Source organism: Denticeps clupeoides, chromosome 3, assembly GCF_900700375.1.
Source record: "Denticeps clupeoides chromosome 3, fDenClu1.1, whole genome shotgun sequence".
Taxonomy (NCBI): Eukaryota; Metazoa; Chordata; class Actinopteri; order Clupeiformes; family Denticipitidae; genus Denticeps; species Denticeps clupeoides.
In genome coordinates, this window is record NC_041709.1 from 32,857,739 (window position 1) to 32,883,154 (window position 25,416).

The 25,416-nt window shown below is 46.7% G+C and overlaps 1 protein-coding gene across 2 annotated transcripts; it reads right to left on the reverse strand.

Moving 5' to 3' along the window:
* Nucleotides 1-1,487: 1,487 nt before the first annotated feature.
* qtgal (queuosine-tRNA galactosyltransferase) lies at nt 1,488-24,023 on the reverse strand. 2 transcript variants are annotated; one of them, XM_028972378.1, is made up of 13 exons: nt 23,981-24,023; nt 23,807-23,893; nt 21,459-21,575; nt 20,402-20,501; nt 15,389-15,453; nt 12,507-12,572; nt 9,794-9,889; nt 7,590-7,685; nt 6,280-6,404; nt 3,443-3,578; nt 2,911-2,979; nt 2,758-2,832; nt 1,488-1,804 (listed from the first exon to the last, which is right to left on the reverse strand). In XM_028972378.1, exons 1-13 carry the CDS (start codon nt 23,981-23,983, stop codon nt 1,724-1,726), a joined length of 1,116 nt encoding a protein of 371 aa, XP_028828211.1. In that variant the 5' UTR covers nt 23,984-24,023; the 3' UTR covers nt 1,488-1,723. The 2 variants fall into 2 exon arrangements, with proteins under 2 accessions (XP_028828211.1, XP_028828212.1); XM_028972379.1 differs by lacking the exons at nt 9,794-9,889; nt 12,507-12,572; nt 15,389-15,453; ... (2 more) ...; nt 23,807-23,893; nt 23,981-24,023 and adding an exon at nt 8,286-8,617.
* Between the last annotated feature and the right edge of the window lie 1,393 nt (nt 24,024-25,416).

The window sequence follows — 25,416 nt, forward strand, 5'->3', positions numbered from 1 at the left end:
TCCAGGTCAACCTGAGGACCTTTCACACACACATGAAGGAATAAATACAATTCAAAACTATTACAATACAGTTTGCATTCATTTAAAACTTGGTACACAAACATGCTGAAATCAACTCTGAGTGTTTTCATTATACATAAAATGATGTAATAATCCTTCATACGGGGCTAGGCCTGTCCATAAACCCTCGCTTTGGGGCAATGCCTTTCAGTATTAAAGGTCCCCTATCGTGACTTTTTTTCCTTAGTTGGTCCCCTAATACTGTATCTGAATTACAGCCACTTTGATCCAGTCCCACAATGAGATTTCCCAGGACACGCCGTTTCGGAGCCTGTGGCTTTAAATGCTAATGAGGAGGAGAGAGGCGGGACAATGAGGAGAGCGGCCTATAGAAGCTAAGAAGAAGAAGAAGTGAAAGTGATTGTCACTTGTGATATACAGCAGTACAGCACACGGTGCACACAGTGAAATTTGTCCTCTGCATTTAACCATCACCCTTATTGAACAGCAGCCCAGACAGGCGCCCGGGGAGCAGTGTGTGGGGACGGTGCTTGACTCAGTGGCACATTGGCAGATCGGGATTCAAACCGGCAGCCTTCTTATTACGGGGCCGCTCCTTAACCGATAGGCAACCACTGCCCCACTGTATTCGTTTGTCGGAAACGACATGTTTTAGGGGTGGGGCGGGAAATTCTCTGTACGGACAAAGCATGAGAAACGAGAGGTAACCTTTCCCCTTATGACATCATAAGGGGACAAATTCCAGATCAGACCACCTGAGATGCCGCTCTGTACGGTGAAGCAGAATGAGCAAAGAGTTACACCTACCGCCATTTCTAGCCACTGCAAGACCACAGACAGGCTAAAACTTGTATTAATGTTAAATAACCTTACAAAAAAGTTACATTTTCATAATAGGGGACTTTAAACAACTTCAGACCTGCTTCCTCCTCAGCAAAAGTTCTAAGGAGAAAGTGAATTTAGGGTTAAATATAAGTAAAAAAAAAAAAACTTTAAATGTCCTACCATGCAACAGAACTGGAGCGATTACAATGAATTCGGACATTTTGGCTTCCTAAAATTGGTATACTTCATCTGGTTTCATTGAAGTAAACAGACTCAAACCTCCAAAGAATTTCTACTTACACCAGCAAAACAGACAAAAAGTTCATAAAAAAAAAGAACGAAAAAAGATACCACCACCATATTAAACCTTGAAGCTCTCTGGAGGGCTGATTCCGACTTTTGAACTAGAAGCACCCATCACCCCACCCTGATTCGGACAGCGATCCCTTTAATTTCAGGCCTTTTCCGCTGCTTCAAACATTTAGAGCGAGACCTTTGACCCCTGACCCGTCACCTGCCAGGCAGCCCGACACCCGCACCCACGCCTGACAGGAGGAACGTGACAGTTGACCTTGGGGAGCCGCTAAGATCCAGCACAGACCACCTTCCACACACACACACACACACACACACACACACATGGAATTAAACCAAATTTTATTACTCAAAACACACAGGTACCAGCAAGGAGACCGTTTAAACATTTACATGCATAAAAACACACCCAGTTTGTAGCTACACCAGGTCACCAGTGTGTGTGTGTGTGCAGCAACGCAGCGCTTCCTCTGTCCTCTCTTGTATCACCCTCCCCAAGAGCCCGGCCGGCTCGGCTGAATCCTCCTCTGTCCCAGTCCCGTCCTCGCTGGGGCCTGCAGAGTCAGCTGAAGTGATGGTAGTCCACGCCTTCCTTCAGATGGAGCGAGTGCAAGTTACACTCCAAAACTCCACCCGTCATGTCCTTAAAACGGGGAGACGGGGCAGAAAGCAAGAAAAAAAAAGGAATTCATTACATATCATTGTTAAAAGAAAGAAAACGGCTAAACACCACAGCCTGCTCGTGCTGTTGTGCAATGACAATAAATTCTTCAAACTAGTCTGAACCGCTACCAACGAGAGCGGAGCGTTTAGGGTGGTAGTAGCCTAGCGGGTAACACACTCGCCTATGAACCAGAAGACCCGGGTTCAAACCCCACTTACTACCATCGTGTCCATATGTAAATGTTTATCATGGGATACAACACCGGGGAAATGAGTGATACCTGATGGCGGAGTCAGAAACGGAAGGTATGAGACAACGCAGTCTTTGTCGTAAGGTGCGTATCACCCCATATTCTCGTGCCTGAGTGGCTTTTGTCATTTACATTTACTGCATTTACCAGACGCCCTTATCCAGAGCGACTTACAGTCAGTAGTTACAGGGATGGTCCCCCCCCTGGAGACACTCAGGGTTAAGTGTCTTGCTCAGGGACACGATGGTAGTAAGTGGGATTTGAACCTGGGTCTTCTGGTTCATAGGCGAGTGTGTTACCTGCTAGGCTGCTACATAAGTGGCGAGATGGATTAGATTGTAGTTTACGGGCAGTTAGTAGCAGTGTAGTGTATGGAGTCTGGACGTGTGTGTGTGTGTGTGTGTGTGTGTGTGTGTGTGAGGGTTTATGGTTATACAGATTTTATGGATGTGTGTGTGTTCAGTCCTTTATCCTGTCCACTTCCTGTTATCACACATATCGGCACGCCTCAGTGTATATGTCCGTGTGTGTGTGTGTGTGTGCGCGCGCATGTGTGGAGGCACACGCCCTCGCTGCAATTATGTCATTAGCCAGCATTCCAGGCCTGGACCCAGTTTCCTGTCAACATCACAGAGCTGAGATCATCACGAGCTGATACAGACACTCATTCACACACACTCACCAGCTTCACACACACAATGTACGGCGGAGACGACTCTTTGAAGTGCAGAACGGGAATCCTGGGCTTGGGACGTTCCTGAAAACGAAACGCACAGTCATGCAGGAACCTTGTTATTCTGAACAAATCCAGTGAGGTGTGTGCAAGTGAACCAACCTTCGATTCCTCGTACGTGTAAAAGCCCTTCTTTATTTTATTCTCGTCCACGTCGCAGAAGGCCATGACCTGCCACACCCACACGGGCACAGAAATGTCGTTTAAAGGATCACAGTAAAGGTTCTTTATAAAAAACCTCTATAATAAAGTTCCTGCCCTTGGATGAGGTCATGTGTATTCCTGCACCGTTACAGATGTAAACGTCTGTCTGGAGGTCCGGACATTATCACACTGTATAAAATTCACCGATTACACCATGAAGGGGGACACCAAGAGATTCTCAACAACACGGGAACCCTTTTTAACCTTTTGTCAGAAGCATGGAAGCTGGTAGATTCAGTTTTCGGGAAACCTCTACATGTCTATAACACATGTACCGGTATGTCTGTCTTGTCCGGCCTTTTGCAATTATGTTTATATATTTTTTTGTTCTCCTCTTGGGAGACTGGGGTTTGTCTCATTTGTCCTCGCTTGGGATTGTATGTGTTAATATATGTGGGGGGAAAAAAAAAAAAATCTCATCACAGCTCACCTTCTTCTGATTGGTGGAACTCAAGCTCCTGTACAGCCTCCTCCCCTGTTTCCCAGCATTCCATATGGTGAAGGACTCCCATTGGCCGAGGACCCTCTCCTGCAGGAAGTTCACCCTGAGCCCCCAGATGGTTTCCCTGAGGACACAGAAGATGGGGTGTGTGTGAGGGTGACACCCGCACAGCGGACTGGGGGTGGTGGTGGCAGGTGTGAGGAGCAGTCGGGGGGATTCTGCAGGCCACACTGGCCACGGGTTCAAGAATCTGACTAAATCACGCGGGTGTGTGTGTGTGTGTTTGGTGGAGTGATGAGTGAACAGGAAAAAGCAGATGAGAGGAAGAGAGCGAGGAGATGAGAGGTGAAGGGGGTTGGGTTCTCTGATGTATTTAAAGATGATTTCCTCTACGTGTGTCCTGCATGGGGTGCGGTAGCCAAACACACACACACACACACACACACACACACACTTGTTGTACACAGGGTATCCGCAGGTTTAAGGAAGCATAAATTAAGATTCTTTTCAGACCACTTTCATCCATTTTAAGGCCCTTTCATTCTTGGCAGACACTTGCCACACTGGCCAGACGCTCTTCTAAAATTCCATATTGATTGTATTTTATCTAAAGCAATATATTATTATTTGATATATTAGTTTTCCAAATTATTGTTTTTTTTTTTTTTTTTAAGCCTTTGTCAACGTTTCCATTTTTTTGATATTGTGTAAAGTGACGTGATTGTCATTGTGACACACAGCAGCACAGCACACAGTGACACAACGAAACGTGTCCTCTGCTTTTAACCATCACCCTGAGTGAACAGTGGGCAGCCATGACAGGCGCCCGGGGAGCAGTGTGTGGGGACGGTGCTTTGCTCAGTGGCACCTTTGCGGATCGGGATTTGAACCGGCAACCTTCTGATTACGGGGCCGCTTCCTTAACCGCAAGGCCACCACTGCCCCCAATTTATTTATTTTTCTCTATCACCGACTTGCAGGGAGGAAGGGTGCCCTCCATTTGCCGCGGAGCGAGGAGAGGGGACCGTGGCGGCCACTGAGTGGCTGGAGCGGCATGTGGTGATCAGTTGGGGGGGGGCACCAAACAGGCTAGGACCACCCCACGTCGTTTCCATTTATAGACTGAAGGCCTGTTTCATTTGATTCATTGGGTCTGCAGTGTTTTTAAGACCTTTAAAATCTGGATTTAAGAGTTTAAAGGTCATTTTTAACAATATTTAAATATTTCTAATTTTGGAAAATTGAATTTAAGACTTGAAGATCTGCAAAGACCCCGTCTACAGTAGATGTTCAGTAATTGCGTTATGAGCATAAGATTAACAGTCATGTGCAAAATAGAATTTTTTTGCCTCCTGTATTCCGTCGACAAAAGTTCAGGTTTTCTCCATCCGCGCCCCACAGACGTGGAACACTCAGCGTGCTCGCCTGGAAAAAAGCGCAGCATTCCAGTGCCCACATCCCAAAAAGCATTCCCGGGATTCCGACAACAGAGGGATTCAACCCCAAGGAGGAGAGCAGTCGGGAAAAACATCCACACAGCCCAGCGTTGCTAGGCAACCCGCCGCACTCCGAGGAGCTGCCCGCGACAGAGGGAAACGATGGAGAGTCGTGAGGGCGCGAGTGACGAGTCCTTATTAATTAAAATTCCATTAGGGTGTCCAAAGCCACAACGATCCCGCTTCAGGGCGACAGGACGACCGTGAGAGCGAGTACTGATGCCAGTCTACCGTCCGAACGGAGAGGGAAGCCCCTGGCAGATGGTTCCACCAGGGGAACCGCAAACCAGAACAGTCTGGATTGGGTGTGCCTGGTGCGTAGGGGCGCCAGGGAGTAGACGGAGCGGGAGGGAACCTACGGGCCTGGACGAGAGGAGTAAGACGGCAAGAACCCTCGGCCTCCTTGTTTAACGTACATTTTACACGTAAGACCGACCTGGCATTCCGATTGGGTAATGAGGCTAGAGGGATAAAGAGTGGAAGCCCCGCCCACTGCCATGTGGTTAGCAGTCTGGCTACAGTCAGATAATCTGCATTTTAATGCAGCCAACGACTCCACCTTCCAACTTAATGTGACGGATCTTCACGCAGTTGGGTTCTTCAGCCAAGAAACACACACTCTCCACACAATGCAGGCTATTGTGCAAGTCCAGACATTTGATTCCCCAGGAGTGATGAGTACGGCCACTGACCAAGCATGTCTGGCCACAGAAACCCGAGGGCTCCTCATATCACTACACATATAGCTGGAGAGCCTCCGTTTTGTTTAGAGGGGTCGTCTCAGGACCTCTGAGGGTGTGTGTGTGTGTGTGTGTGTTAACTGACTGTGTAGTTATACTTCTGAAGAACTTGAACCTCCAAATCCACACACTCCCCCTGTTGGCCTCGTTCAGGTTCTGATGGACTTCTGGTTCTTCGGCAGCTCTGAGAAGCTGAGCAGAGCTTTGATTTATCCACGGTCCTGCCCGGCATGTTCTACCCACGCCGCCCTCGGTGGGATTTAGGTGGCGGATGGAGGGAGGCCGAGCTTGGATGTCTGTGGCGAGGAGCCTCGTCCCACACGTTTCCCAACGCAGACATGTGCGCGGAGAGAACACACACTTCCTCCGGGAGGTGCACACACGCGCTGAGTCAGCCTCAGCTGCCCGGCCGCGGGAGAAGCCAGCCTCAGCTGCTCCGGCACCCCGCCCACCCAGGAGCACCAGCTCGGGACCTCAAGACCCCCGACTCAGTCTTCACCGGCACTTTTCAAACTCATCAATTCTATTAACAGATGTTAACACACGCGTTCAGGATGCCGGCGAAGTGTGAGTGCGTGCGTGTCCGTACTCCAGTACTGAGTGAGTAGCCGCGTTTGGATGGTAGCGGTACGCCAGAAGGCACTCGTCCACCCGCAGCGCTGCGCCTCCCCGGCGTAAACTCTGGTAGAAGAAGACGAGGTCCTCCGGAACCCCCTGCGGCACGGGGACAGAGAGAGCAGTCATCGGATGATGTTCTGCAATAATAAACCAATCGCTCTAGGAGCAAATTAGGGTTAAGTGTCTTGCTCGGGGACACAATGGTAGTAAGTGGGATTTGTCCACGGGTCTTCTGGTTCACAGGCGAGTGTCTTACCACCCAATAGATGACGCTCACGCTCCTGACTTTCGGGGTGCTCTTTTCGACAGTTTTGAGTTTTCATGTGTTCACCTGATGTTTGAGTATGTATGTATGTATCCTGTTTCCGCCCAGTTACTATCTCTCTATCGTACCCTTGTCCCGTAAGTCGGGCCATTGAGTCCTTTTTCTCCGCCATGTATCCCACCTTGAAAATGACGCATCACCGTAGTCCCGTCCCCGGCCATAACCTCATAAAGAACGCTAGTACTACCCCGATGCACATAAATGTACATTTATCAGACACCCTCATCCAGAGCATCTTACTATCAGTAGTTACAGGGACAGTCCCCCTGGAGACACTCAGGGTTCAGTGTCTTGCTCAGGGACACAAGTGAGGTTTGAACCTGGGACCTTGTGGTTTTCTGGTTCATAGGCAAGTGTCTAACCGGCCAGTTAACAACTAAAGTTTCAGGGATTTTCAACTGGACCAGTAGCATCATAATGGACACGTAAATGTACACTGTGACACTGGACTACACCCTGGACTTCTCCACCTCCACTACTGTAAGACTTATTTTTTCTCTTATTGGACAAACCATCCCCAACCCTGCACTGACACCACTTGCAGGTTCACTCTACCCTGGAAGGGCGTCCCTCTCTGTATCACTCCTTCCCAACGTTTCTTCCTTTCTTTTTTCTCTCTCCTAGAGTTTTTTTGTGTGGAGTTTTTCCTTGTGTGCAGAAGGGTCAAGTGTGTTGGGGTGTCAACTGTAGGGCCTGTCAAAGCCCATTGAGACATACTGTATGTGATTATGGGCTATATAAGAAATAAATGTTGTAACCCACTAGGACACCACCACACACGAGACCCTGCACTTTCAGAGGACAACTTTATTTTTGTTTAAGTTTGAGACCATGAGACAAATAACTGAATTTGATCAAAATGGACCCATCCTAATGCTTTCTAAACATGTCAAAAACACAATATCAAAAATTGCAATAAAACAAATACAAATACAATTCAAATGCGTTTTCCTCACCTTGCCCCCTTCATCGAACTTGCCAACCCGCTGGAACCAATCCCGCGAGCAGAACCAGGTTGGCATGACCACCGTCGGGCCGTGAGAGGTGAACACCTGTGAGACGACAGCGAGATGTCGGACCATCAAACCACCCTCCACAGGTCCAACGCCTCTTCTGGCTGGAGGCAGTACAGCCTTTACTTTACTTGGCAGACGCTTTTATCCAAAGCCACTTAGAAGAGGAAGACACCAGCAATTCTCATTCCGATTCTATAGATTTTGAGTTACAAACTAAGAGCCCCGATAAGGCCCAGCTTGTCAGGAATAGAACATGCCGGGGAATTGTAAAAAATGTTATTACATAGTTATTATTTTTTTTACATTTTGTGCAGTGTGTGTGCATGTGCGTGTGTTAGTGTTGGACTCGTCTTTTTAGCTCCGCCCAGGCCCATGTGTTTCACAGAGAACTGGCGCTCAGAAGAAGGTGTGGCTCTTGACGGCGTGGCACATGCGTTCAGATCATGAAGCACTAGGCGTCATTATTGAAACGGTCACTGCGAAACGCGCGGTGACACATCGGAACGTGCCCCCTGCATGTACCCCTTTGGCCCCGTCAGTTCAGGACTGTTTTCTTACCCGCTCGGCCACCACTGCCCCTTCTGGGATTGAAAATAATTAAAAACATGGAATAAGGGCTGAGGAAATCGAACCCACCGTCCCACTGCTGTGCTTTTCCCACAGAGCGTTTCCTCACTCAGCCTCCCCTGGACCCTTCAGTGGGAAAGAACCTCCAGCTTTAATCTGTTTATACATGGTGTGTGTGTGTGTGTGTGTGTATTTGGACAGGTTTCACAAGTGTTTCACAACTACTTGAGAAGTCGGGCAAATCGGTTCTCATCGCTCTCACACACATGAACAGGCCACACATACGAGTGTGCTCACACACACACACACACACACACACACAGTGACAACACACACCTGTGTCAGTGTGTGTGTGCGTTCTGCGTCTGAGAGGAAAACACATCTTTTATCCATTAGAAATGCATGTATGCTGAGGTGAAACTGATTGTGTGTGTGTGTTTGTCTTTCAGCTGAGCATAATGGAAAAAGATCAGTGTGTGTGTGTGTGTGTGTGTGTGTGTGTGTGTGTGTGTGAGTGAATGATTTCAACAGAAAATCCAGGCCTGAGATGCATGGTTCTGTTACAACAGCAGTCATTGTGGCAGATAGGTGATGAACAGTGCTGGACACACACACACACACACACACACACACACACCTGCACTCTCATTACAAACTCTGTTCCACTGAACCACTAACCTCAAATATCCTGCTTCCTTCAGTGTGTGTGTGTGTGTGTGTTGCCCTCTACAACGTAGGTTACTGTAAAAACAACCGTCTACAGGTACACTTCCTGTTTCCAAGGTAACCTGGTGGCACACGCCCTCTGAGCACACAACTGCGCTTTCCTGTCCAGATCAACACGCTCGCTCGCTCACTCACACACACACACACACACACACACACACACACACACACACACACACACACACACACACACACACACACACACACACACACACACACACACACACACACACACACACACACACACACAGCTGAAGATGTGCTGAGTGGCAGGAATGTTAACCGAGCTCCGTATCGCATGTCCAACACTAACACGGCTGAGCCAGGAATATTTGGAACAGATGGCACGAGAACGTTTTAAAAAAGCAGTTACAAAATAATTAGTGCACGCAGAGAGAATCCCACACGATCAGACATTTAAAGTCCCGACGCACGTCCAACTGGACCCGAGACCGAGCTGGAACCTTCAGCATCGGACTCTGTGTAACATTACACGACGACAGGGGATGACGTGTGAAATGATTCTGAAAATCGCCACTCGACGTGCGTTTTCTCGCAGCTATAAACTGTTGGTCTTTAATTTGGTGTGTATGCTGGGACAAGGACAGAACTCGATATTTTAAAGGTGTTAAGAGGAAGGAAAGATGCAGGGATCTTCCATCTTCCACAGCGTTGGGACTCTTCCAGACTTCTCCTGATATCACATTTCCTTCTTCAGCTATAAATGGAATAGGAGGAGGAGGAGGAAGGGTATGTTCGTCTTTACCTCGAGTCGTCCTGAGTCTGGTGGATAGCGGGACAAAGATTTTTCTGAGCTACAGTAGAATTGCTGATTGTGGAAGGCAGGTTACCTGGGTGAGGAGCTGCTGTGGACTCAGAGAGTTGATCCATCGCGTGTACCGCACTGTAGAATCCTCCGGAACCCGGCGCACCCGGCAACCCACAATCTGTTTAAGAGTAATAACAAAAACAACAACGACGTTCATTTCTTATTTAAAGTTCCCCCGAGCCGGTCTATGGTCCCGCAGTGGCTAGAAATTGCGATAGGTGTATAGAGTGCTTTGGTCATTCTGCTATGGGTGGTAGTGGCCTAGTGGGTTAGACACTCGCCTATGACCCAGAAGACCCAGGTTCAAATCCCACTTACTACTATTGTGTCCCTGAGCAAGACACTTAAACCTCAGTTGCTCCCGGGGGGACTGTCCCTGTAACTACTGATTGCAAGTCGCTCTGGATAAGGGCGTCTGGTAAATGCTGTAAATATATGTAGGTTGCTTCTGACGGCCGGATCTGGAATTTGTCCCTTTATGATGTCATAGGGGGAAAGGTTACCTCCCGTTTCTCATACTTTTTACACCCAGAGAATTTCCCAGCCCGGAACCACCTTACATGTGAGAGTCATGGTCCAGCATGCATCCTGGTGTTGATTTGTATAAGAAGAAAGTAAGTGAAGTGATTGTCACATGTGATACACAGCAGCACAGCACACGGTGCACACAGTGAAATTTGTCATCTGCATTTAACCCATCACCCTGAGTGAACAGTGGGCAGCCATGACAGGTGCCCGGGGAGCAGTGTGTGGGGACGGTGCTTTGCTCAGTGGCACCTCAGTGGCACTGAGGGACAAAAAGTGGGACAAAAGAATAAACACTTTCTGTGATCCTATAATAACAACATTCAAAACTTAACTTTGCACATTTACGCTGTTTAAATCGAACCTTTAACTTTGCTGAATCATCTTTATTTCTGTTTTTATATTAAACACACAGCGCTTTATAATAATAACAGTTATGATGATAAGCTGTGCTGCTGAAGTCTGCCCTCTTTTTTTTTTTTATATTTCTGCCATGTTTCACTCTTCAGCCCTATCCCGTGTGTGTGTGTGTGTGTGTGTGTGTGTGTTACTGCCAATGACACGGAAGGGGGAATTACAGGTTACAAGTTCCAGAACTCCGGTCACTCGATCTAAGCCAATGGAAGGGTGTCACAATCAATCACCACACACACACACACACACACATTCCCGGCACACTGTACACACAAACACACGCGCGCAAGCACACACAGCGTGCCGTCTAACGGACGCCTGAGAGGCGACCCTGAGATGCCCTAAGGAGCGAGTCGAAAATAACCAATCCAGCGGTCGCCTTACACACACAAACACACACGCACACACACACACACGACTTCCCCCGCCTACTTCTACTTCTCATACAACACACACACACACACACTTTTCACGAGATCCTTTATTGTTTCATCAGATGATGGATCTTGGTTCCAGGCAAGGTTCTAGTAGGACTCTGGCTATGGTGTTCTGTTGAATTTGGTTTTGTTTTCTGAACACATTTATTCCAACACATTTGAGGCGGTGGTGGCCTAGCGGTTAAGGAAGCGTAATCAGAAGGTTGCCGGTTTGAATGCCAAAATGCCACCGAGTAAAGCACCGTCCCCACACGCTGCTCCCCGGGAGCCAGTCATGGCTGCCCACTGCTCATCAAGGGTGATGGGATAAAAGCAGAGGACACATTTCGTTGTGTGCACCGTGTGCTGTGCTGCAGTGTTTCACTTCACTTTCAATTAAAAGTTGAATTTCTCTCATTTTTGTCCCAACAAAACAGGTAAATAAGAACTGTCTATTAGTGTACTACAGTGTCCTTTGTGGGGGACTCAGGGCGGGGGCGGGGCTTTTCGCGTCCTATATTCAGCAGTCCCGGCAGTTTTTACAAAAACAAACCCATAAATAGCCGCGAGCCGACGGCTGCGTGGCCGGAGCTTTCCCTCTCGTTTCCTGCCACCGTCTCCGCGGCAACACTTCTTGCCCTCTGCTGACCTCGGCTTGTGCCAGGCAGAAGGGTATTTTGGGTAATGCGCGGCGACGGGCCACCCACGCGCTCTCAGGTCTCCCCCTTTCCAACGCTAAGCCGCCGCAACCGCGCGTGTTTATACTTCCAGCCACCGGGCTCCCGTCTGCCGGCCCTCCGACCACACGACCTCTTACCCCCACGTCGGGGGTCATTCAGCCATAGTCACGTTGAAACTGTTCCTTTCTGTTCCCTGATATAACCACAGCGAATGGTCACGGAACCGGAACCAGTAGAACAGGCTCTTGAACTTTGGAGACCATCTGGCTGTGTACAACAAATCTGTCCAGTTCTGAATCAGAACATACAGCTCAGACTCAAGGAGTGATGTGATTAAGTGATGGAGAGAGAGATTGTCATTGTGAAACGCTGCAGCACAGTACACGGTGCACACTGTGAAATGTGTCCTCTGCATTTAAACATCACCCTTGGTGAGCAGTGGGCGGCCATGACAGCTGCCCGGGGAGCAGTGCGTGGGGACGGTCCTTTGCTCGGTGGCACCTCAGTGGTCCGGGATTTGAACCCGCAACCTTCCCATCGTGAGTCCACTTCCTTTCCCGCTGCCCCATATAAAAAGGGGGAGGGAAAAATCCCTAGAGCCTTTTCACAAACGTTCACAAGCACAGCTGTAGAAAACTAGTATCTGTGTATCTATGACTGCAGCAGAAAGTAGGGGTGTGTGTGTGTGTACACAACTCACAGCGTCAGGGTGGTGTTCAGCCATCTCATACTGCATCCGGACTCTTGCTGGCATCATGACATCATCCTGGAACCCAGACAGCAGAATGACATCACAGCAGTGACCGTCACACTCCACACACTATAAACAGGGTTGAGACAATCAAACGACTGGGGTGTGTGTGTGTGTGGGAAACATCAGAGGGTATAATGTGTGTGTGAGTGTGTATAAATATTCACTACTGCACCTCTCTGCACAGAAAGGAAGAAAAGACCGAAGGATTCCAGACGTTCCCACGTAAAGAATCGCGGACGCGGCCTTGCCCGGGAACAACCGCATGCAGCAGGAATGCAGCTTCAATAAATATCCGCCCGGAGCGCTCCCACCGTGGGATCATATTTACTACACAGCAGCAGGCCCCAGAGTCAATATTTAACCCAAACGGCCGAATCCATCTTACGTACTCTTACCCTGACCTGCCGTGCGCGGTTAAACTAGAACGAATCCAATCGAGTGTAGAACGAGAGCCAATGAAGACATGAACATACAGGCCGTTAACTACAAGAAGATAACGGCCACATTACTGTACTTGGAAGACGCTTTTATCCAAAGCGACTTACAAGAGGAAGACACCAGCAATTCTCATTTGGATTCAATAGATTCTGAGTTACAAAACTAAGAGCCCTGATAAGGCCCAACTTGTCAGGAATAGAACATGCCAGGGAGTTGTTAAGTGCTAGATGAATTTTTTAAATTTTGTGCAGTGTGTGTGCATGTGCGTGTGTAAGTGTTAGATTTGTCTGAAATACTTTTTGAACAAGTGGGCTTTCAGCTGCTTCTTAAAGGCGGTAGTAGTCTCGTCTAGTCGAATGGAGTCGGGCAAGTTGTTCCACCAGCCAGGGACAACAAAGGAGAAAAGTCGATTGGGATCGGAGACCCCGTGAAGAGGGAATTTTTTGTCTCATTTCATTTGCACATCTGAGAGGGCTTGCAGGAGTGTAGCTAAATAGTAGTGTGTTGATATAAGAATGAACCACTATAGGCCCCACCCAAACTTTCCTCGCTTTTACATTATTGGGATTTGGGGAATCACAATACCCCTAAACCTAAACTATTATATCAAAGGCAAGTTTACTAAGTTTAATATAAATATCATTTAAATATAAAAAATATAAATCATTTTGTGCTGATATAGTTGGACGTCGTAATCTGTAGTGTGTACTCCTGACCACCAGGGGTCAGTGTCAAGGTCCCAAACCAAATAAATGAATGAATACCTGTTTTCAGGCCGTGTGCACCGAGAGAGAGACAAACTGGACATCAGGCAGAGTGGACGATCCCGGGGACCAACGCGGACACCAACACGACCGGACCGAACACAACATCCAGGCCAGACTCACCCATCGTCGGCTGGAGGGACAAACCCATAAACCGCCTGATGGCTTCCAGGCAGGTTTCGCAAACGGGGGCTCATTTATCACAGAAGGTCTTGCTGCCGAAATGTCTGGCCTGCAACAACACTGGCGCAAAGCTAGGACAGGACATTGGTACCAGAAGGGCTTATTGTGGGGGAAAGAGGCTCTTTTTCTAACACAAAAAATGAAGATTTGACTATTGGGACTGTGCTGTAAGTCGTTCAAAACTCCCCACATTTCTCCTAGTTTCTGCCGAAAATGTCACTCTGAATGGAACCCGTCCCCTTGGTGAGCGGTGGACAGCCAGGAAAGGAGCAGTGTGTGGGGACGGACCTGTTCCACCATGACAACCACTTCGCTGTCAGACTCTTTCGAGACAAGGTCTCGGCGTGAAGGTCGGCTGATGATGATGACGACGATGATGATTCCCACACCCGTGTGAAAGGGTGTTTTGTGTGTGTGTGATGAAGATACGCAGCCTGAGAAACGCGTGCAATCAGTGTTTCTCGTGGCCCTGAAAGTGTTGTGGCTTCCTAGGAAGCCTGGGAGAGATTTCACATGACAGTAACAGAACACACACACACACACACACACACACACACACACACACACACACACACACACACACCACACACACACACAGCTACATTGAGGATTTATGTACATCGCTGAAACTCTGATTTTCTTCACAATGAAACATGACCAAGCCCAGGTCCTCCTTGTCTTCAGGATCCAGAGGACATCAGAATAAATGGTTCAATAAAACAATGAACTTGTAGCAGAAACCACTTCAAGTGAACCAGAGTCAAGTGAAAGTGAAGCGATTGTCATTGTGAGACACAGCAGCACAGCACACAGTGACACGGTGAAATTTGTCCTCTGTATTTAACCGTCACCCTTGGTGAGCAGTGGGCAGCCATGACAATGGCACCTCGGCGGATCGGGATTGGTACCGGCAACCTTCTGATTACGAGGCCGCTTCCTTAACCGCTGGGCCACCACTGGCCACCACCGAGTAGAACCAAACAGAACAGCAAACGCTTCTAGAACAGAACTGAGACTCCCTTCTGAAACAGAGCCACAATGCTGTATAAAAATGTCAGTGTGTGTGTGTGTGTGTGTGTGTGTGTGTGCGCTTTTCCAGGCTAATCAGCGCTGATGCAGAGCAGGTCTTTGTTTAGTTACACACTCACTGTAGAAAGTGAGCGATCATCACACACACACACACACACACACACACACACACACACACACACACACACACAGGTAACACAGTACGATGGAATTCATTGACTCGGCTCATTCACAAATCCCAGCTCTCGTTCATCATTTTCGTCTGGCAGGACTGTCAAACACTTCCAACCTGGTAGGATCCACCTGCTGCTGCTTCCCTGTGTGTGTGTGTGTGTGTGTGTGTGTGTTAATGATCTTCAGTACAGTATTTATAGTATAGTACAGATGCCAACTCTCTCTCTCTGTCTCACTCACCGCGTCCTGAAAGCAGAGGTAGCGTCCAGAACTCTGGGACACGGCCTGGTTCTTAGCAAACCCAACTAAAAAAAAAGGAGAGATGGACAAAAAGAAAACACACACACAAACACAGCATCGATTTAGTAAGGTGTGCGTTTATTGACGAGCAACCACAAACACCCCAACTTTTATCTGTCGTTACGGCAACAAGCACGGGCCTATCAGACGGCCCGCATTCTCATGCCTGCCTCCTCTCGGACTCCTGTTACGATAAGCCGCCCTGGCCGGATCCCAACGCACGTTACGCAGGAAAAGCTGGAATTCAAATCAAACTTTCATTAAAAAGTCATTACGGGCTGAGGGGGAAACACAAGAGGAGCTTTTCTCATCATTCTCGGTGTGTGTGTGTGTGTGTGTGTGTGTGTGTGTGTGTGTGTGTGTGTGTGTGTGATTAAAAGGGTGGCCGCATTATTGTTTCAGGGTTAAACTCTAACTGCACCCAGGGCCCCGGCGGGATGGTTTTTTGAGGCCGGAGGATCCATTTCTCTCCCCGCCCGTAATTAATTATGTCTGCGCGGAGAACCAGGGCGCGAGGTGGGAGATCAGGATCAGAGCTGGAGAAATTAAAAGCGGCTTTTAATTGCGTTGGCCGACTAACTCCGGAGCCAGCAGCTGCGCCAGGGTGGAGGATGAAGACCAGAAAGCCAAGCATACGTCAGAAAAACAAGAAAAACCATCGAAAACTCTACATTCGTGTCCGGCAAAACGGCCTCTCAGGTCCCGACGCACCTACACCCGTCATGACGAAGTGCTTCGAGAGGCTGGTCATGAAATGGCATAAACATAAATGGAAATATATAGAAATCTCGAGTTGACCTGATTATGACCTCCTGCTCACCCAACTACGCGATGATTGTGGGGTGCATTCAGGGGGACAGCGTAATAGTCCGGGGGTCAGGGTCATGTTGGTGGTTCAGGCATAGAGGGGCATTAGTGTAACGGCTTGCTGTGAAGTTGTGAATCTGTATCTTTTGTCATATCTATCTATCTATATATATATATATATACACACATGGACAAAATTGTTGGTACCCTTCAGTCAATGAAATAAAAACTGAAAATGGTCACAAAAATAACTTGAATCTGACAAAAGTAATAATAAATAAAACCTTTATGAAATTTTAATAAAAGTCAGACATTGCTTTTCAACCATTCTTCAACAGAATTATTTAAAAACAAACAAACAAACAAAAAAAACTCACGAAACATGCCTGGACAAAAATGATGGTACCCCTAGAAAAGACTGAAAATAATGTGACCAAATGGACATGTTAATCCAAGGTGTGTCCATCACAGGTGTCTACAATCTTGTAATCTGTCAGTGGACCTATATATAGGGCTCCAGGTAGTCACTGTGTTGTTTGATGACATGGTGTGTACCACACTCAACATGGACCAGAGGAAGCGAAGGAAAGAGTTGTCTCAGGAGATTAGAAAGAAAATTATAGACAAGCATGTCAAAGGTAAAGGCTATAAGACCATCTCGAAGCAGCTTGATGTTCCTGTGACTACAGTTGCACATATTATTCAGAAATTTAAGATCCATGGGACTGTAGCCAACCTCCCTTGACGTGGCCGCAGGAGGAAAATTGATGACAAATCAAAGAGACGGATAATACGAATGGTAACAAAAGAGCCCAGAAAAACTTCTAAAGAGATCCAAGGTGAACTTCAAGCTCAAGGAACATCAGTCAGATCGCACCATCCATCGATGTTTGAGCCAAAGTGGAATTCATGGGAGACGACCAAGGAGGACACCAACAAATCATAAAAAAAACAGACTGGAATTTGCCAAACTACATGTGGACAAGCCACAAAAATATCCTATGGACAGATGAGACAAAAATTGAACTTTTTGCCAAGGCACACCAGCTCTATCTTCATAGATGGAAAAATTAAGCATATCAAGAAAAGAACACCATCCCTTCTGTGAAACATGGAGGAGATTCTGTTATGTTCTGGGGCTGCTTTGCTGCATCTGGCACAGGGTGTCTTGAATCTGTGCAGGGTACAATGAAATCTCAAGACTATCAAGGGATTCTAGAGAGAAATGTGCTGGCCAGTGTCAGAAAGCTTGGTCTCAGTCGCAGGTTATGGGTCTTGCAACAGGACAATGACCCAAAACACACAGCTAAACACCCAAGAATGGCTAAGAGGAAAACATTGGACTCTTCTAAAGTGGTCTTCTATGAGCCCTGACCTCAATCTTATTGAGCATCTTTGGAAAGAGCTGAAACATGCCGTCTGGAAAAGGCACCCTTCAAACTTGAGACAACTGGAGCAGTTTGCTCATGAGGAGTGGGCCAAAATACCTGCTGAGAAGTGCAGAAGTCTCATTGACCGTTACAGGAATCGTTTGATTGCAGTGATTGCCTCAAAAGGTTGTGCAACAAAAAATTAAGTTAGGGGTACCATCATTTTTGTCCAGGCCTGTTTCATGAGTTTATTTTTTGAAATAATTTTGTTGAAGCATGGTTGAAAATCAATGTCTGACTTTCATTGGTTAAATTTCATAGAATTTTTATTTATTATTACTTTTGTCAGATTAAAGTTATTTCTGTGACCATTGTGAGTTTTTCTTTCATTGACTGAAGGGTACCAACAATTTTGTCCACGTGTGTATATATAGATGCCTACGATGGCCGGTTTTGTTTTTCTTCAGAATTTCTGACCACTTCCTGCACTGTAAATAATTCAGCACCTTTTTTCCTTCACTACACCGGGTGTGTTTGGCCTTTTTGTTCCTGCTTCACAAGACTATTGAGAGCATTCTAACCAGCTGCATCACTGTCTGCTTTGGGAACTGCACCATATCGGACAACAAGACCCTACAGCGGAACGTGAGGACAGCTGAGAAGATCAACGGGGTCTCTCTTCCCTCCATAACGATCATTTACCACATACGGTGCATCAGGAAAACCTCCAGCATTGTGAAGGACTCTACACACCCATCACATGGACTCCTCACCCTCCTACAATCCGGAAAAAGGTACCGAAGCATCCGGGCCCACCCTGTCAGACTGTGAAATAGCTTCTTTCCACAAGCCATCAGACACTTTGGTCTGACAAGCACAACCTCTTTTATGTCTAGAAAATACATTTCCATTTTAAATTTACTGCATTTACCAGACGTCCTTATCCAGAGCAACTTACAATCAGTAGTTACAGGGACAGTCCCCCCTGGAAACACTCAGGGTTAAGTGTCTTGCTCAGGGACACATTGATGAGCGACCTTACCAAGTAACTTGGAAAGGATCCACCTCTACCTCACGTAGACTCTCCACTGGTGTCCCTCAAGGCTCAGTACTAGGTCCTCTCCTTTTCTCCCTCTACACAAGATCAATTGGTGAGGTAATTTCCTCACATGGATTATCCTACCACTGCTATGCTGACGACACATAACTCCTCTTCTCCTTTCCTCCCTCTGATCTACATGCTGCTTCCAAAATCTCTGCATGTCTAACCGATATCTCGTCTTGGATGGCAGCCCATCACCTCCAACTCAATCCCACCAAAACTGAACTAATATTCATTCCAGCAGATTCTTCAACACATCAGGATCTTGCTATTTACCTAGACAACTCGCAGCTCTCACCTTCTACAACAGCCTGCAACCTTGGTGTAACAATAGACAACCAACTCTCCTTCTCGACTCACATCAGCAATCTTTCCCTCTCATGTAGATTCCTTCTCTACAATATCAGACGAATCTGTCCTTATGTCAGCCCAGGCCACCAACTACTGGTTCAGTCCTTAGTAATCTCAAGACTGGACTACTGTAACTCCCTTCTAGCTGGTCTACCTCTATGTACCATCCGACCTCTACAACTCATACAAAATGCAGCAGCACGACTAATCTTCAACCTTCCCAAATTGTCCCACACCACCCCTCTACTACGCTCCCTCCACTGGCTCCCAGTAGCTGCACGCATCAGGTTCAAAATACTGATGCTGGCCTACAAAGCCAAACATGGAGTAGCCTCAGCCTACCTCACAGCCCTTATTACACCTCGCACTGCACCTCATATACTCCGAGCCTCCAGTACTGCTCGCCTTATCCCTCCATCTCTGAAGGTAAAAGGAAGACATTCATCTAGACTCTTCTCTGTCTTGGCCCCTTGGTGGTGGAATGAACTTCCCCTCACTGAGCACCTTCAAACGACACCTCAAGACCTTCCTCTTTAAAGAATATTTAGATTAAATTGTAATTTTCTTGTTGTCGAACTTTGTGTACAGAATCTACAACAGAGTGAATAAAATAGATGTTTTCATAGTTCGGGTCATTAATGAACTGGAATTGATTTCTTCATCGATGGTAACTTAAGCACGTTGTAAGTCGCTCTGGATAAGGGCATCTGCCAAATGGCGTAAATGTAAATGTAGTAAGTGGGATTTGAACCCGGGTCTTCTGGGCAAGGCGTGTTAAACCTTTGGCCTACTACCACCCTAATATTATCTTTTATTGCACTTCTCCATTTTGCGAAGCATTCATTTTGCACAATCATTATTAGTGCTGTCTGTCTTCTCGTTGTCTACATGTTTGGGTTGCCTTAATGTTATTCTTGCACTGTCTGTGTCCCATGTTGCACACTTGCACTTTATGTCAGATCATAATTTTGTTTAATGTCACATGCAGCACCTGATTATGGAGAAATGTTGTTCCGTTTAAATATGCATGTCATAAAAAAAGATGACTTCAACTCGAACGCGTCATAAAATGACCAAAACGGCAGGACACACATACACAACGTGAAAATGTGTACTTTGGGAACAATACAACAAGTTTAGTCACATTGCATCAACCAAAAAATGAATTAGCGAGCACAGAAATGAACGTGAGCTGGAATGCGTAGAATAAATCACAATATAGCATTCGACGGCAAAATCTTTCCCGATGCATTATCAGTGCGAGGGTGTGGAGATACCACACACACACACCACACACACACACACGCACGCTGACTCACTGACCTCCTTTGGGCTTAGCTGAATTATGGCCTGATATCACCACGGAAACTCCCCGTTTCTCAAAACTCTCCCTCCAGCTCTCGATCAGAGCTCGGGATCCATCCTGTAATAAAAATAAATAAATAAATAAATAAATAAATTAAAATTAAACACACACACACACACACAAAAAAAAGAATAATCGGCAACAGCTTTTAAACTTCATGCACACTGCTGCCTCCTGCCACAGAATGACAAAAGCACAGTTCAGCTCATATAACGTTGAGCCTGTGACACGCTGCCGTGTCCACAGATGTGCAAATATAAAAAGACAATACAAGAGTACAAGTACAGACAGTACAAAAAAAACAATAATAATTAAAAGTGAAGTAATAGTCACATGTGATACACAGCAGCACAGCACACGGTGCACACAGTGAAATTTGTCCTCTGCATGACAGGTGCCCAGGGAGCAGTGTGTGGGGACGGTGCTTTGCTCAGTGACACCTGAGTGGCACCTTGGCAGATCGGGATTCGACGTTTCATTAACCGCTAGGCCACCACTGGCCTAGAGGTTAAGGAAGAGGTAATTAGAAGGTTGCCGGTTCGAATCCGCCAAGGTGCCACTGAGCAAAACACTGTCCCAACACACTGCTCACCAAGGGCAATGGTTAAAAGCAGAGGACACAATTTGTTGTCACCATGTGCTGTGCATGACAATGACAATAACTTCACTTTCATAAGAAAATATATTATATTTAGTATATAAAGGGGCAATGGAGTGAAACTATTGCATGTCTGGCAAGTTATTGCACAGTAGCAGCAGTGGGATATCTGTAGGGGTGTTGAAATGAAGGATATAATCGATGCATCGCGATGCACACGTGGACAGATTATATCATAATGACGATGCCTGATGGTTTTCTGGCGGCGGTATAAACAGTCTCGTTAAAAAGTGGTGCCGGTGGCGTCTGTGGCGAGCACAGCTCAGTGAGTGAAGATACCATAAAGGGCAGATGACAGGAGATGAGCAAGATGGGCATAAACGAGGAACAAAACAATAGGCTGGGTGGATTCTTACCGTACTAGCGTCGTCAAACACGGACAGCTCCATTCTGCCCTCGAAATCCTGGTGCAGGACGGACTGCAAACACTCCTCCATCCAGCAGGCGGCGTTGTACACAGGCAGGACCACTGACTGCAGACAGACAGAGATTTCCAATTTCTACTTACTTCACCCTAATTAGAGATTACGGACTGCCATCATTTTATAACATCAATTAGGAAAAATCCAGAATCAGCAGTTGGACATGTCTCTACGTGATGCACGGGACACTTTGATAACACGATAATTGAAAGTGAAGTGATTGTCATTGTGATAAACAACACAGCACACGGTGACACAACGAAATGTGTCCTCTGCATTTAACCACCAGCCTTGGTGAGCAGTGGGCAGCCATGACAGATGCCCAGGTGTCAGGTGTCAGAAGTGGGATTTTGAACAGACGTCTCCAGGAGAGACTGCGACCTGAACGCAGTGCCTCAGGCCGCTCGGCCATCCTGACCTTTTTTCCCCCACAACCAGCGTTCAGAACTGCCAAGTGTGATGTGTACGGACTACCTGTCGCGCTTTTTGGAACTTTAATACAAAGTTATAACAAAAGCAACAAGCAGTTTGAAAACTTTCCACGTGATGCGCGGGACAGAAACTAGTCTCACTCGTTAAACCAACTTCCACTATTAGATTCGGTCCACTCTACAAGAACTCGGACAAAACTACTACACCAAATATTTCAATGAAGAACGGGTGTCAAAACTGTGCAACACCAATACGTGCAACTAAAACGACCAAGACGGTGCGATGCGCGGGACAACAACGTCACTCGTCTAAAAGCCACATGAGTGCTGTCAAGTTTAACATATGAGAGCCAGTACTAATGGTTCAAATGTGGTGCATAGTATGAATATTTTAATTAAGCCTGATGCACCATTCAACACAACACATATAAAGTGAACTTTGAATGTCTGGGTTATGATAATAATTTGCTTAGAATTTCATTAAAAAAAAAAAAAAAAAAGATTTTGCATCGCGAGAGGTAGCCGTGTTTCAAAAGTCTGCAAAACTTTTTTAAATAGATTGAAATTAAATGATGTTCCACATTATCTGAGTATCAGTCTTAAATACTAGGACAAATAAAAATACTACAGCAATGTTTTGGCGTTTTGGTTTAGTTTTGAGGAGAACACACTGACCAGGCCCGTGATGTTCTGTCTCAACCAAAAAGGAATTTAGGTCTTTGCTTCTCTCCCTCATCGGAAGACTTGAACTCAATTGCTGATAGCGTGTTTAGCGTTGGACGTGGTCCTCTATGGACACGAGGGAATGGCGGTAATACAGAATGATGAAACGGGCTGGGCGGACGCTGCTAGCTCAGAACGTCTTTTATAGCACCTTGGATATTCGGCCCTCAAATTGTCCGTTCCAGTACAGAACACCTCGAGAAACAGTTGGTCAAACGTCAAGGTGACATTTGAGGGTCAAAAGTCTCTGAGGGCCAGCAAATCTCATCTTCAGGGTTAAGTGACACAACGGCAGCATGTGAAGTCTGAATCTGGGACTGAGGTCTTCTGGTTTAGGGGCGAGTATTTTACGTTTTTTAATAAGTTACGGGCCGTGTCTCCAGGGGAACTGTCCCCGTCACTGCTCATTGTAAGAGACTCTGGATAAAGGCGTCTGGTAAATGCTGTAAATGTAGATTATGTAATAAACAGAACCCTGTGGTGGCAGCATTTTACTCTCGGGGACGGTTTCCACCAGTCCTGAAGGTTTATTCTCACCATTCACTCATATTAATGAGCAGCTCGTCAAGCAGCTTCTGATAATGACGATAAACATACTTCACTTTCTCATGATATGACAATTTAAGTTGGTAGATTCTCACTGAAGGCATCAAAACTGTAAATGAACACATGTGGAGTTATAATATATAAAATATATATAAATAAGTGAAAACATGTTTTATATTCTAGTTTCTTTGCTCTGATTACTGCTTTGCACACTCTTGGCATTCTCTCCATGAGCTTCAAGAGGTCGTCACCTGAAATGCTTTTCCAACAGTCTTGAAGGAGTTCCCAGAGCTCACCCCAAACCATCTGGACTGGGTTCAGGTCCGGTGACTGTGGAGGCCAGGTCTCCACTTTTTGTTAAGTACGTAACTCCACATGTGTTCATTCATAGTTTTGATGCCTTCAGTGAGAATCTACCAACGTAAATGGTCATGAAGATGAAGAAAACACATTGAATGAGAAGGTGTGTCCAGACTTTTGGCCGGTACTGTATATTTATAAAATACGGATTCGCCAGAACTGCCACAAAGTAGGGGCGTCCAGCCCTTTGACTTTTATAGCGGAAACGACACCGCGACCCACCACGTCAGCGCCGCCGCCCTCCGCCGCCTCTCTCCCGGGCGCAAGACCGGTGGACGGCCGCTTCGCGGGAGAACCGGAGCCGCATTCCTGCGGTGAATTAACGGGGACACACGGGTTAGTATCGCCGCCCGGAACAGCAGCTTTCACTGGGTTTGACAACGTTTCGTCACCCACCATAGCGCCGCAACGCCGCTTCCTCCTTTTATTTACCCGCAGTTCCGGGACGGCCGCGTTAGGGGGCGGGACTAGCCTGCTGATTGGTCAGAAGAAAACACGGACGCAATTCTGATTCGCTAAAACGCTGGTCATTTAAATGACGCCTCGGCCGCCACACAAACACGGTGGCTCCTATTACTTGAGAATCAGCTGCATGAAAGCTCAGAAAAGAAAGGATAATCTGCGGCTATATTGAACTTATTTTTAATAAATGTGTGTAGTGCGGTGGTTTCCCTTACCCATGGCCTCACACCTCCAAGTCGGTGAGTTCAAATCCCGGCTCAATCCTTGTGCATGTGCTCGCCCTGTGTTGGCTCGTCCTCCAGGTTCTCCGGTTTCCTCCCCCTGTCCAAAAACGACTTGGCTCCCACCTCATGAACCATGGCCCTAGTGTAGAAAGTTAGAGATAAATAGATGTCTGACAAGATAAATAAAAAGATAACTTAATATTTACAATTTAAATTAAGCAGTGAATATAAAGTAAGCAGAGAGTGATTGTGCAGTAAAGATAGAAAAGTGTAAATGATTGAGACTGTCAAGGGTTTATTTAACGTGTTGGTGGGGGGGATGCAGCATTTTGAGAGAATTATAATCTCATTTGGTGAGGAAAGTGTACGTATTGTCATCTGAGCCCAGACCACATCTGACACGACTGCCATCCTTTTAATCTCTGCCTGTGTGGAGCTGTGTGTGTGTTTATTCTCCAGAGGCATGCACCGAGCGCGATGAACGGTCCGACAAGGCCTCGAACCCTGTCATTATGAGAGAGAAAATAACAACCCCTGACCTGATGAGTGTGCAAAACACTGATGTGGTTCTCACCATGTGCAAGGCTTCTTCCTGCAAGGTTACAGAAGACCATCAAGGTCCCCACAAAAACCACACGCATATGCTCTGGCAGCTCGGCTCCAACACTTAAACACAATCAGAGCCCAGGAGCTGTAAAACGCTTCCAGCACCCGCCCAGCTCCAGCGTTTCGGTCAGAGACGGTCATTATATTTCAATCAGGGGGGTGAAAACAGGAGGGGGGCCGGAAATCTGAAGGAAATTTCTTATTAGTCCTCTTCTCTGTGTGTGTATGTGTGTGATTTGTATTATTTTACAGATGTTTTCGAACCAAGGCAACAGACGCCGGCGCGGCTGGGTTAGTTTAGGTCAAAGGTCATGCTTGTAGCTGACAGACTTGCACATACAAAACTTTAGCATCTTATGGAGAGAAAAAAAAGACTTCTCTGAACTATAATCAAATAATTAGAGATAAAAAATGATATATACATGATGGTTTTTCCTGATCTCTTCACTGTCTGGCAGCCCAGTGGGTTCTAAGAAAAAAAAAAGCATGGTTTTAAGCATGATGAATGATATAAACGTACAAAAGAATCTGGATAATCTG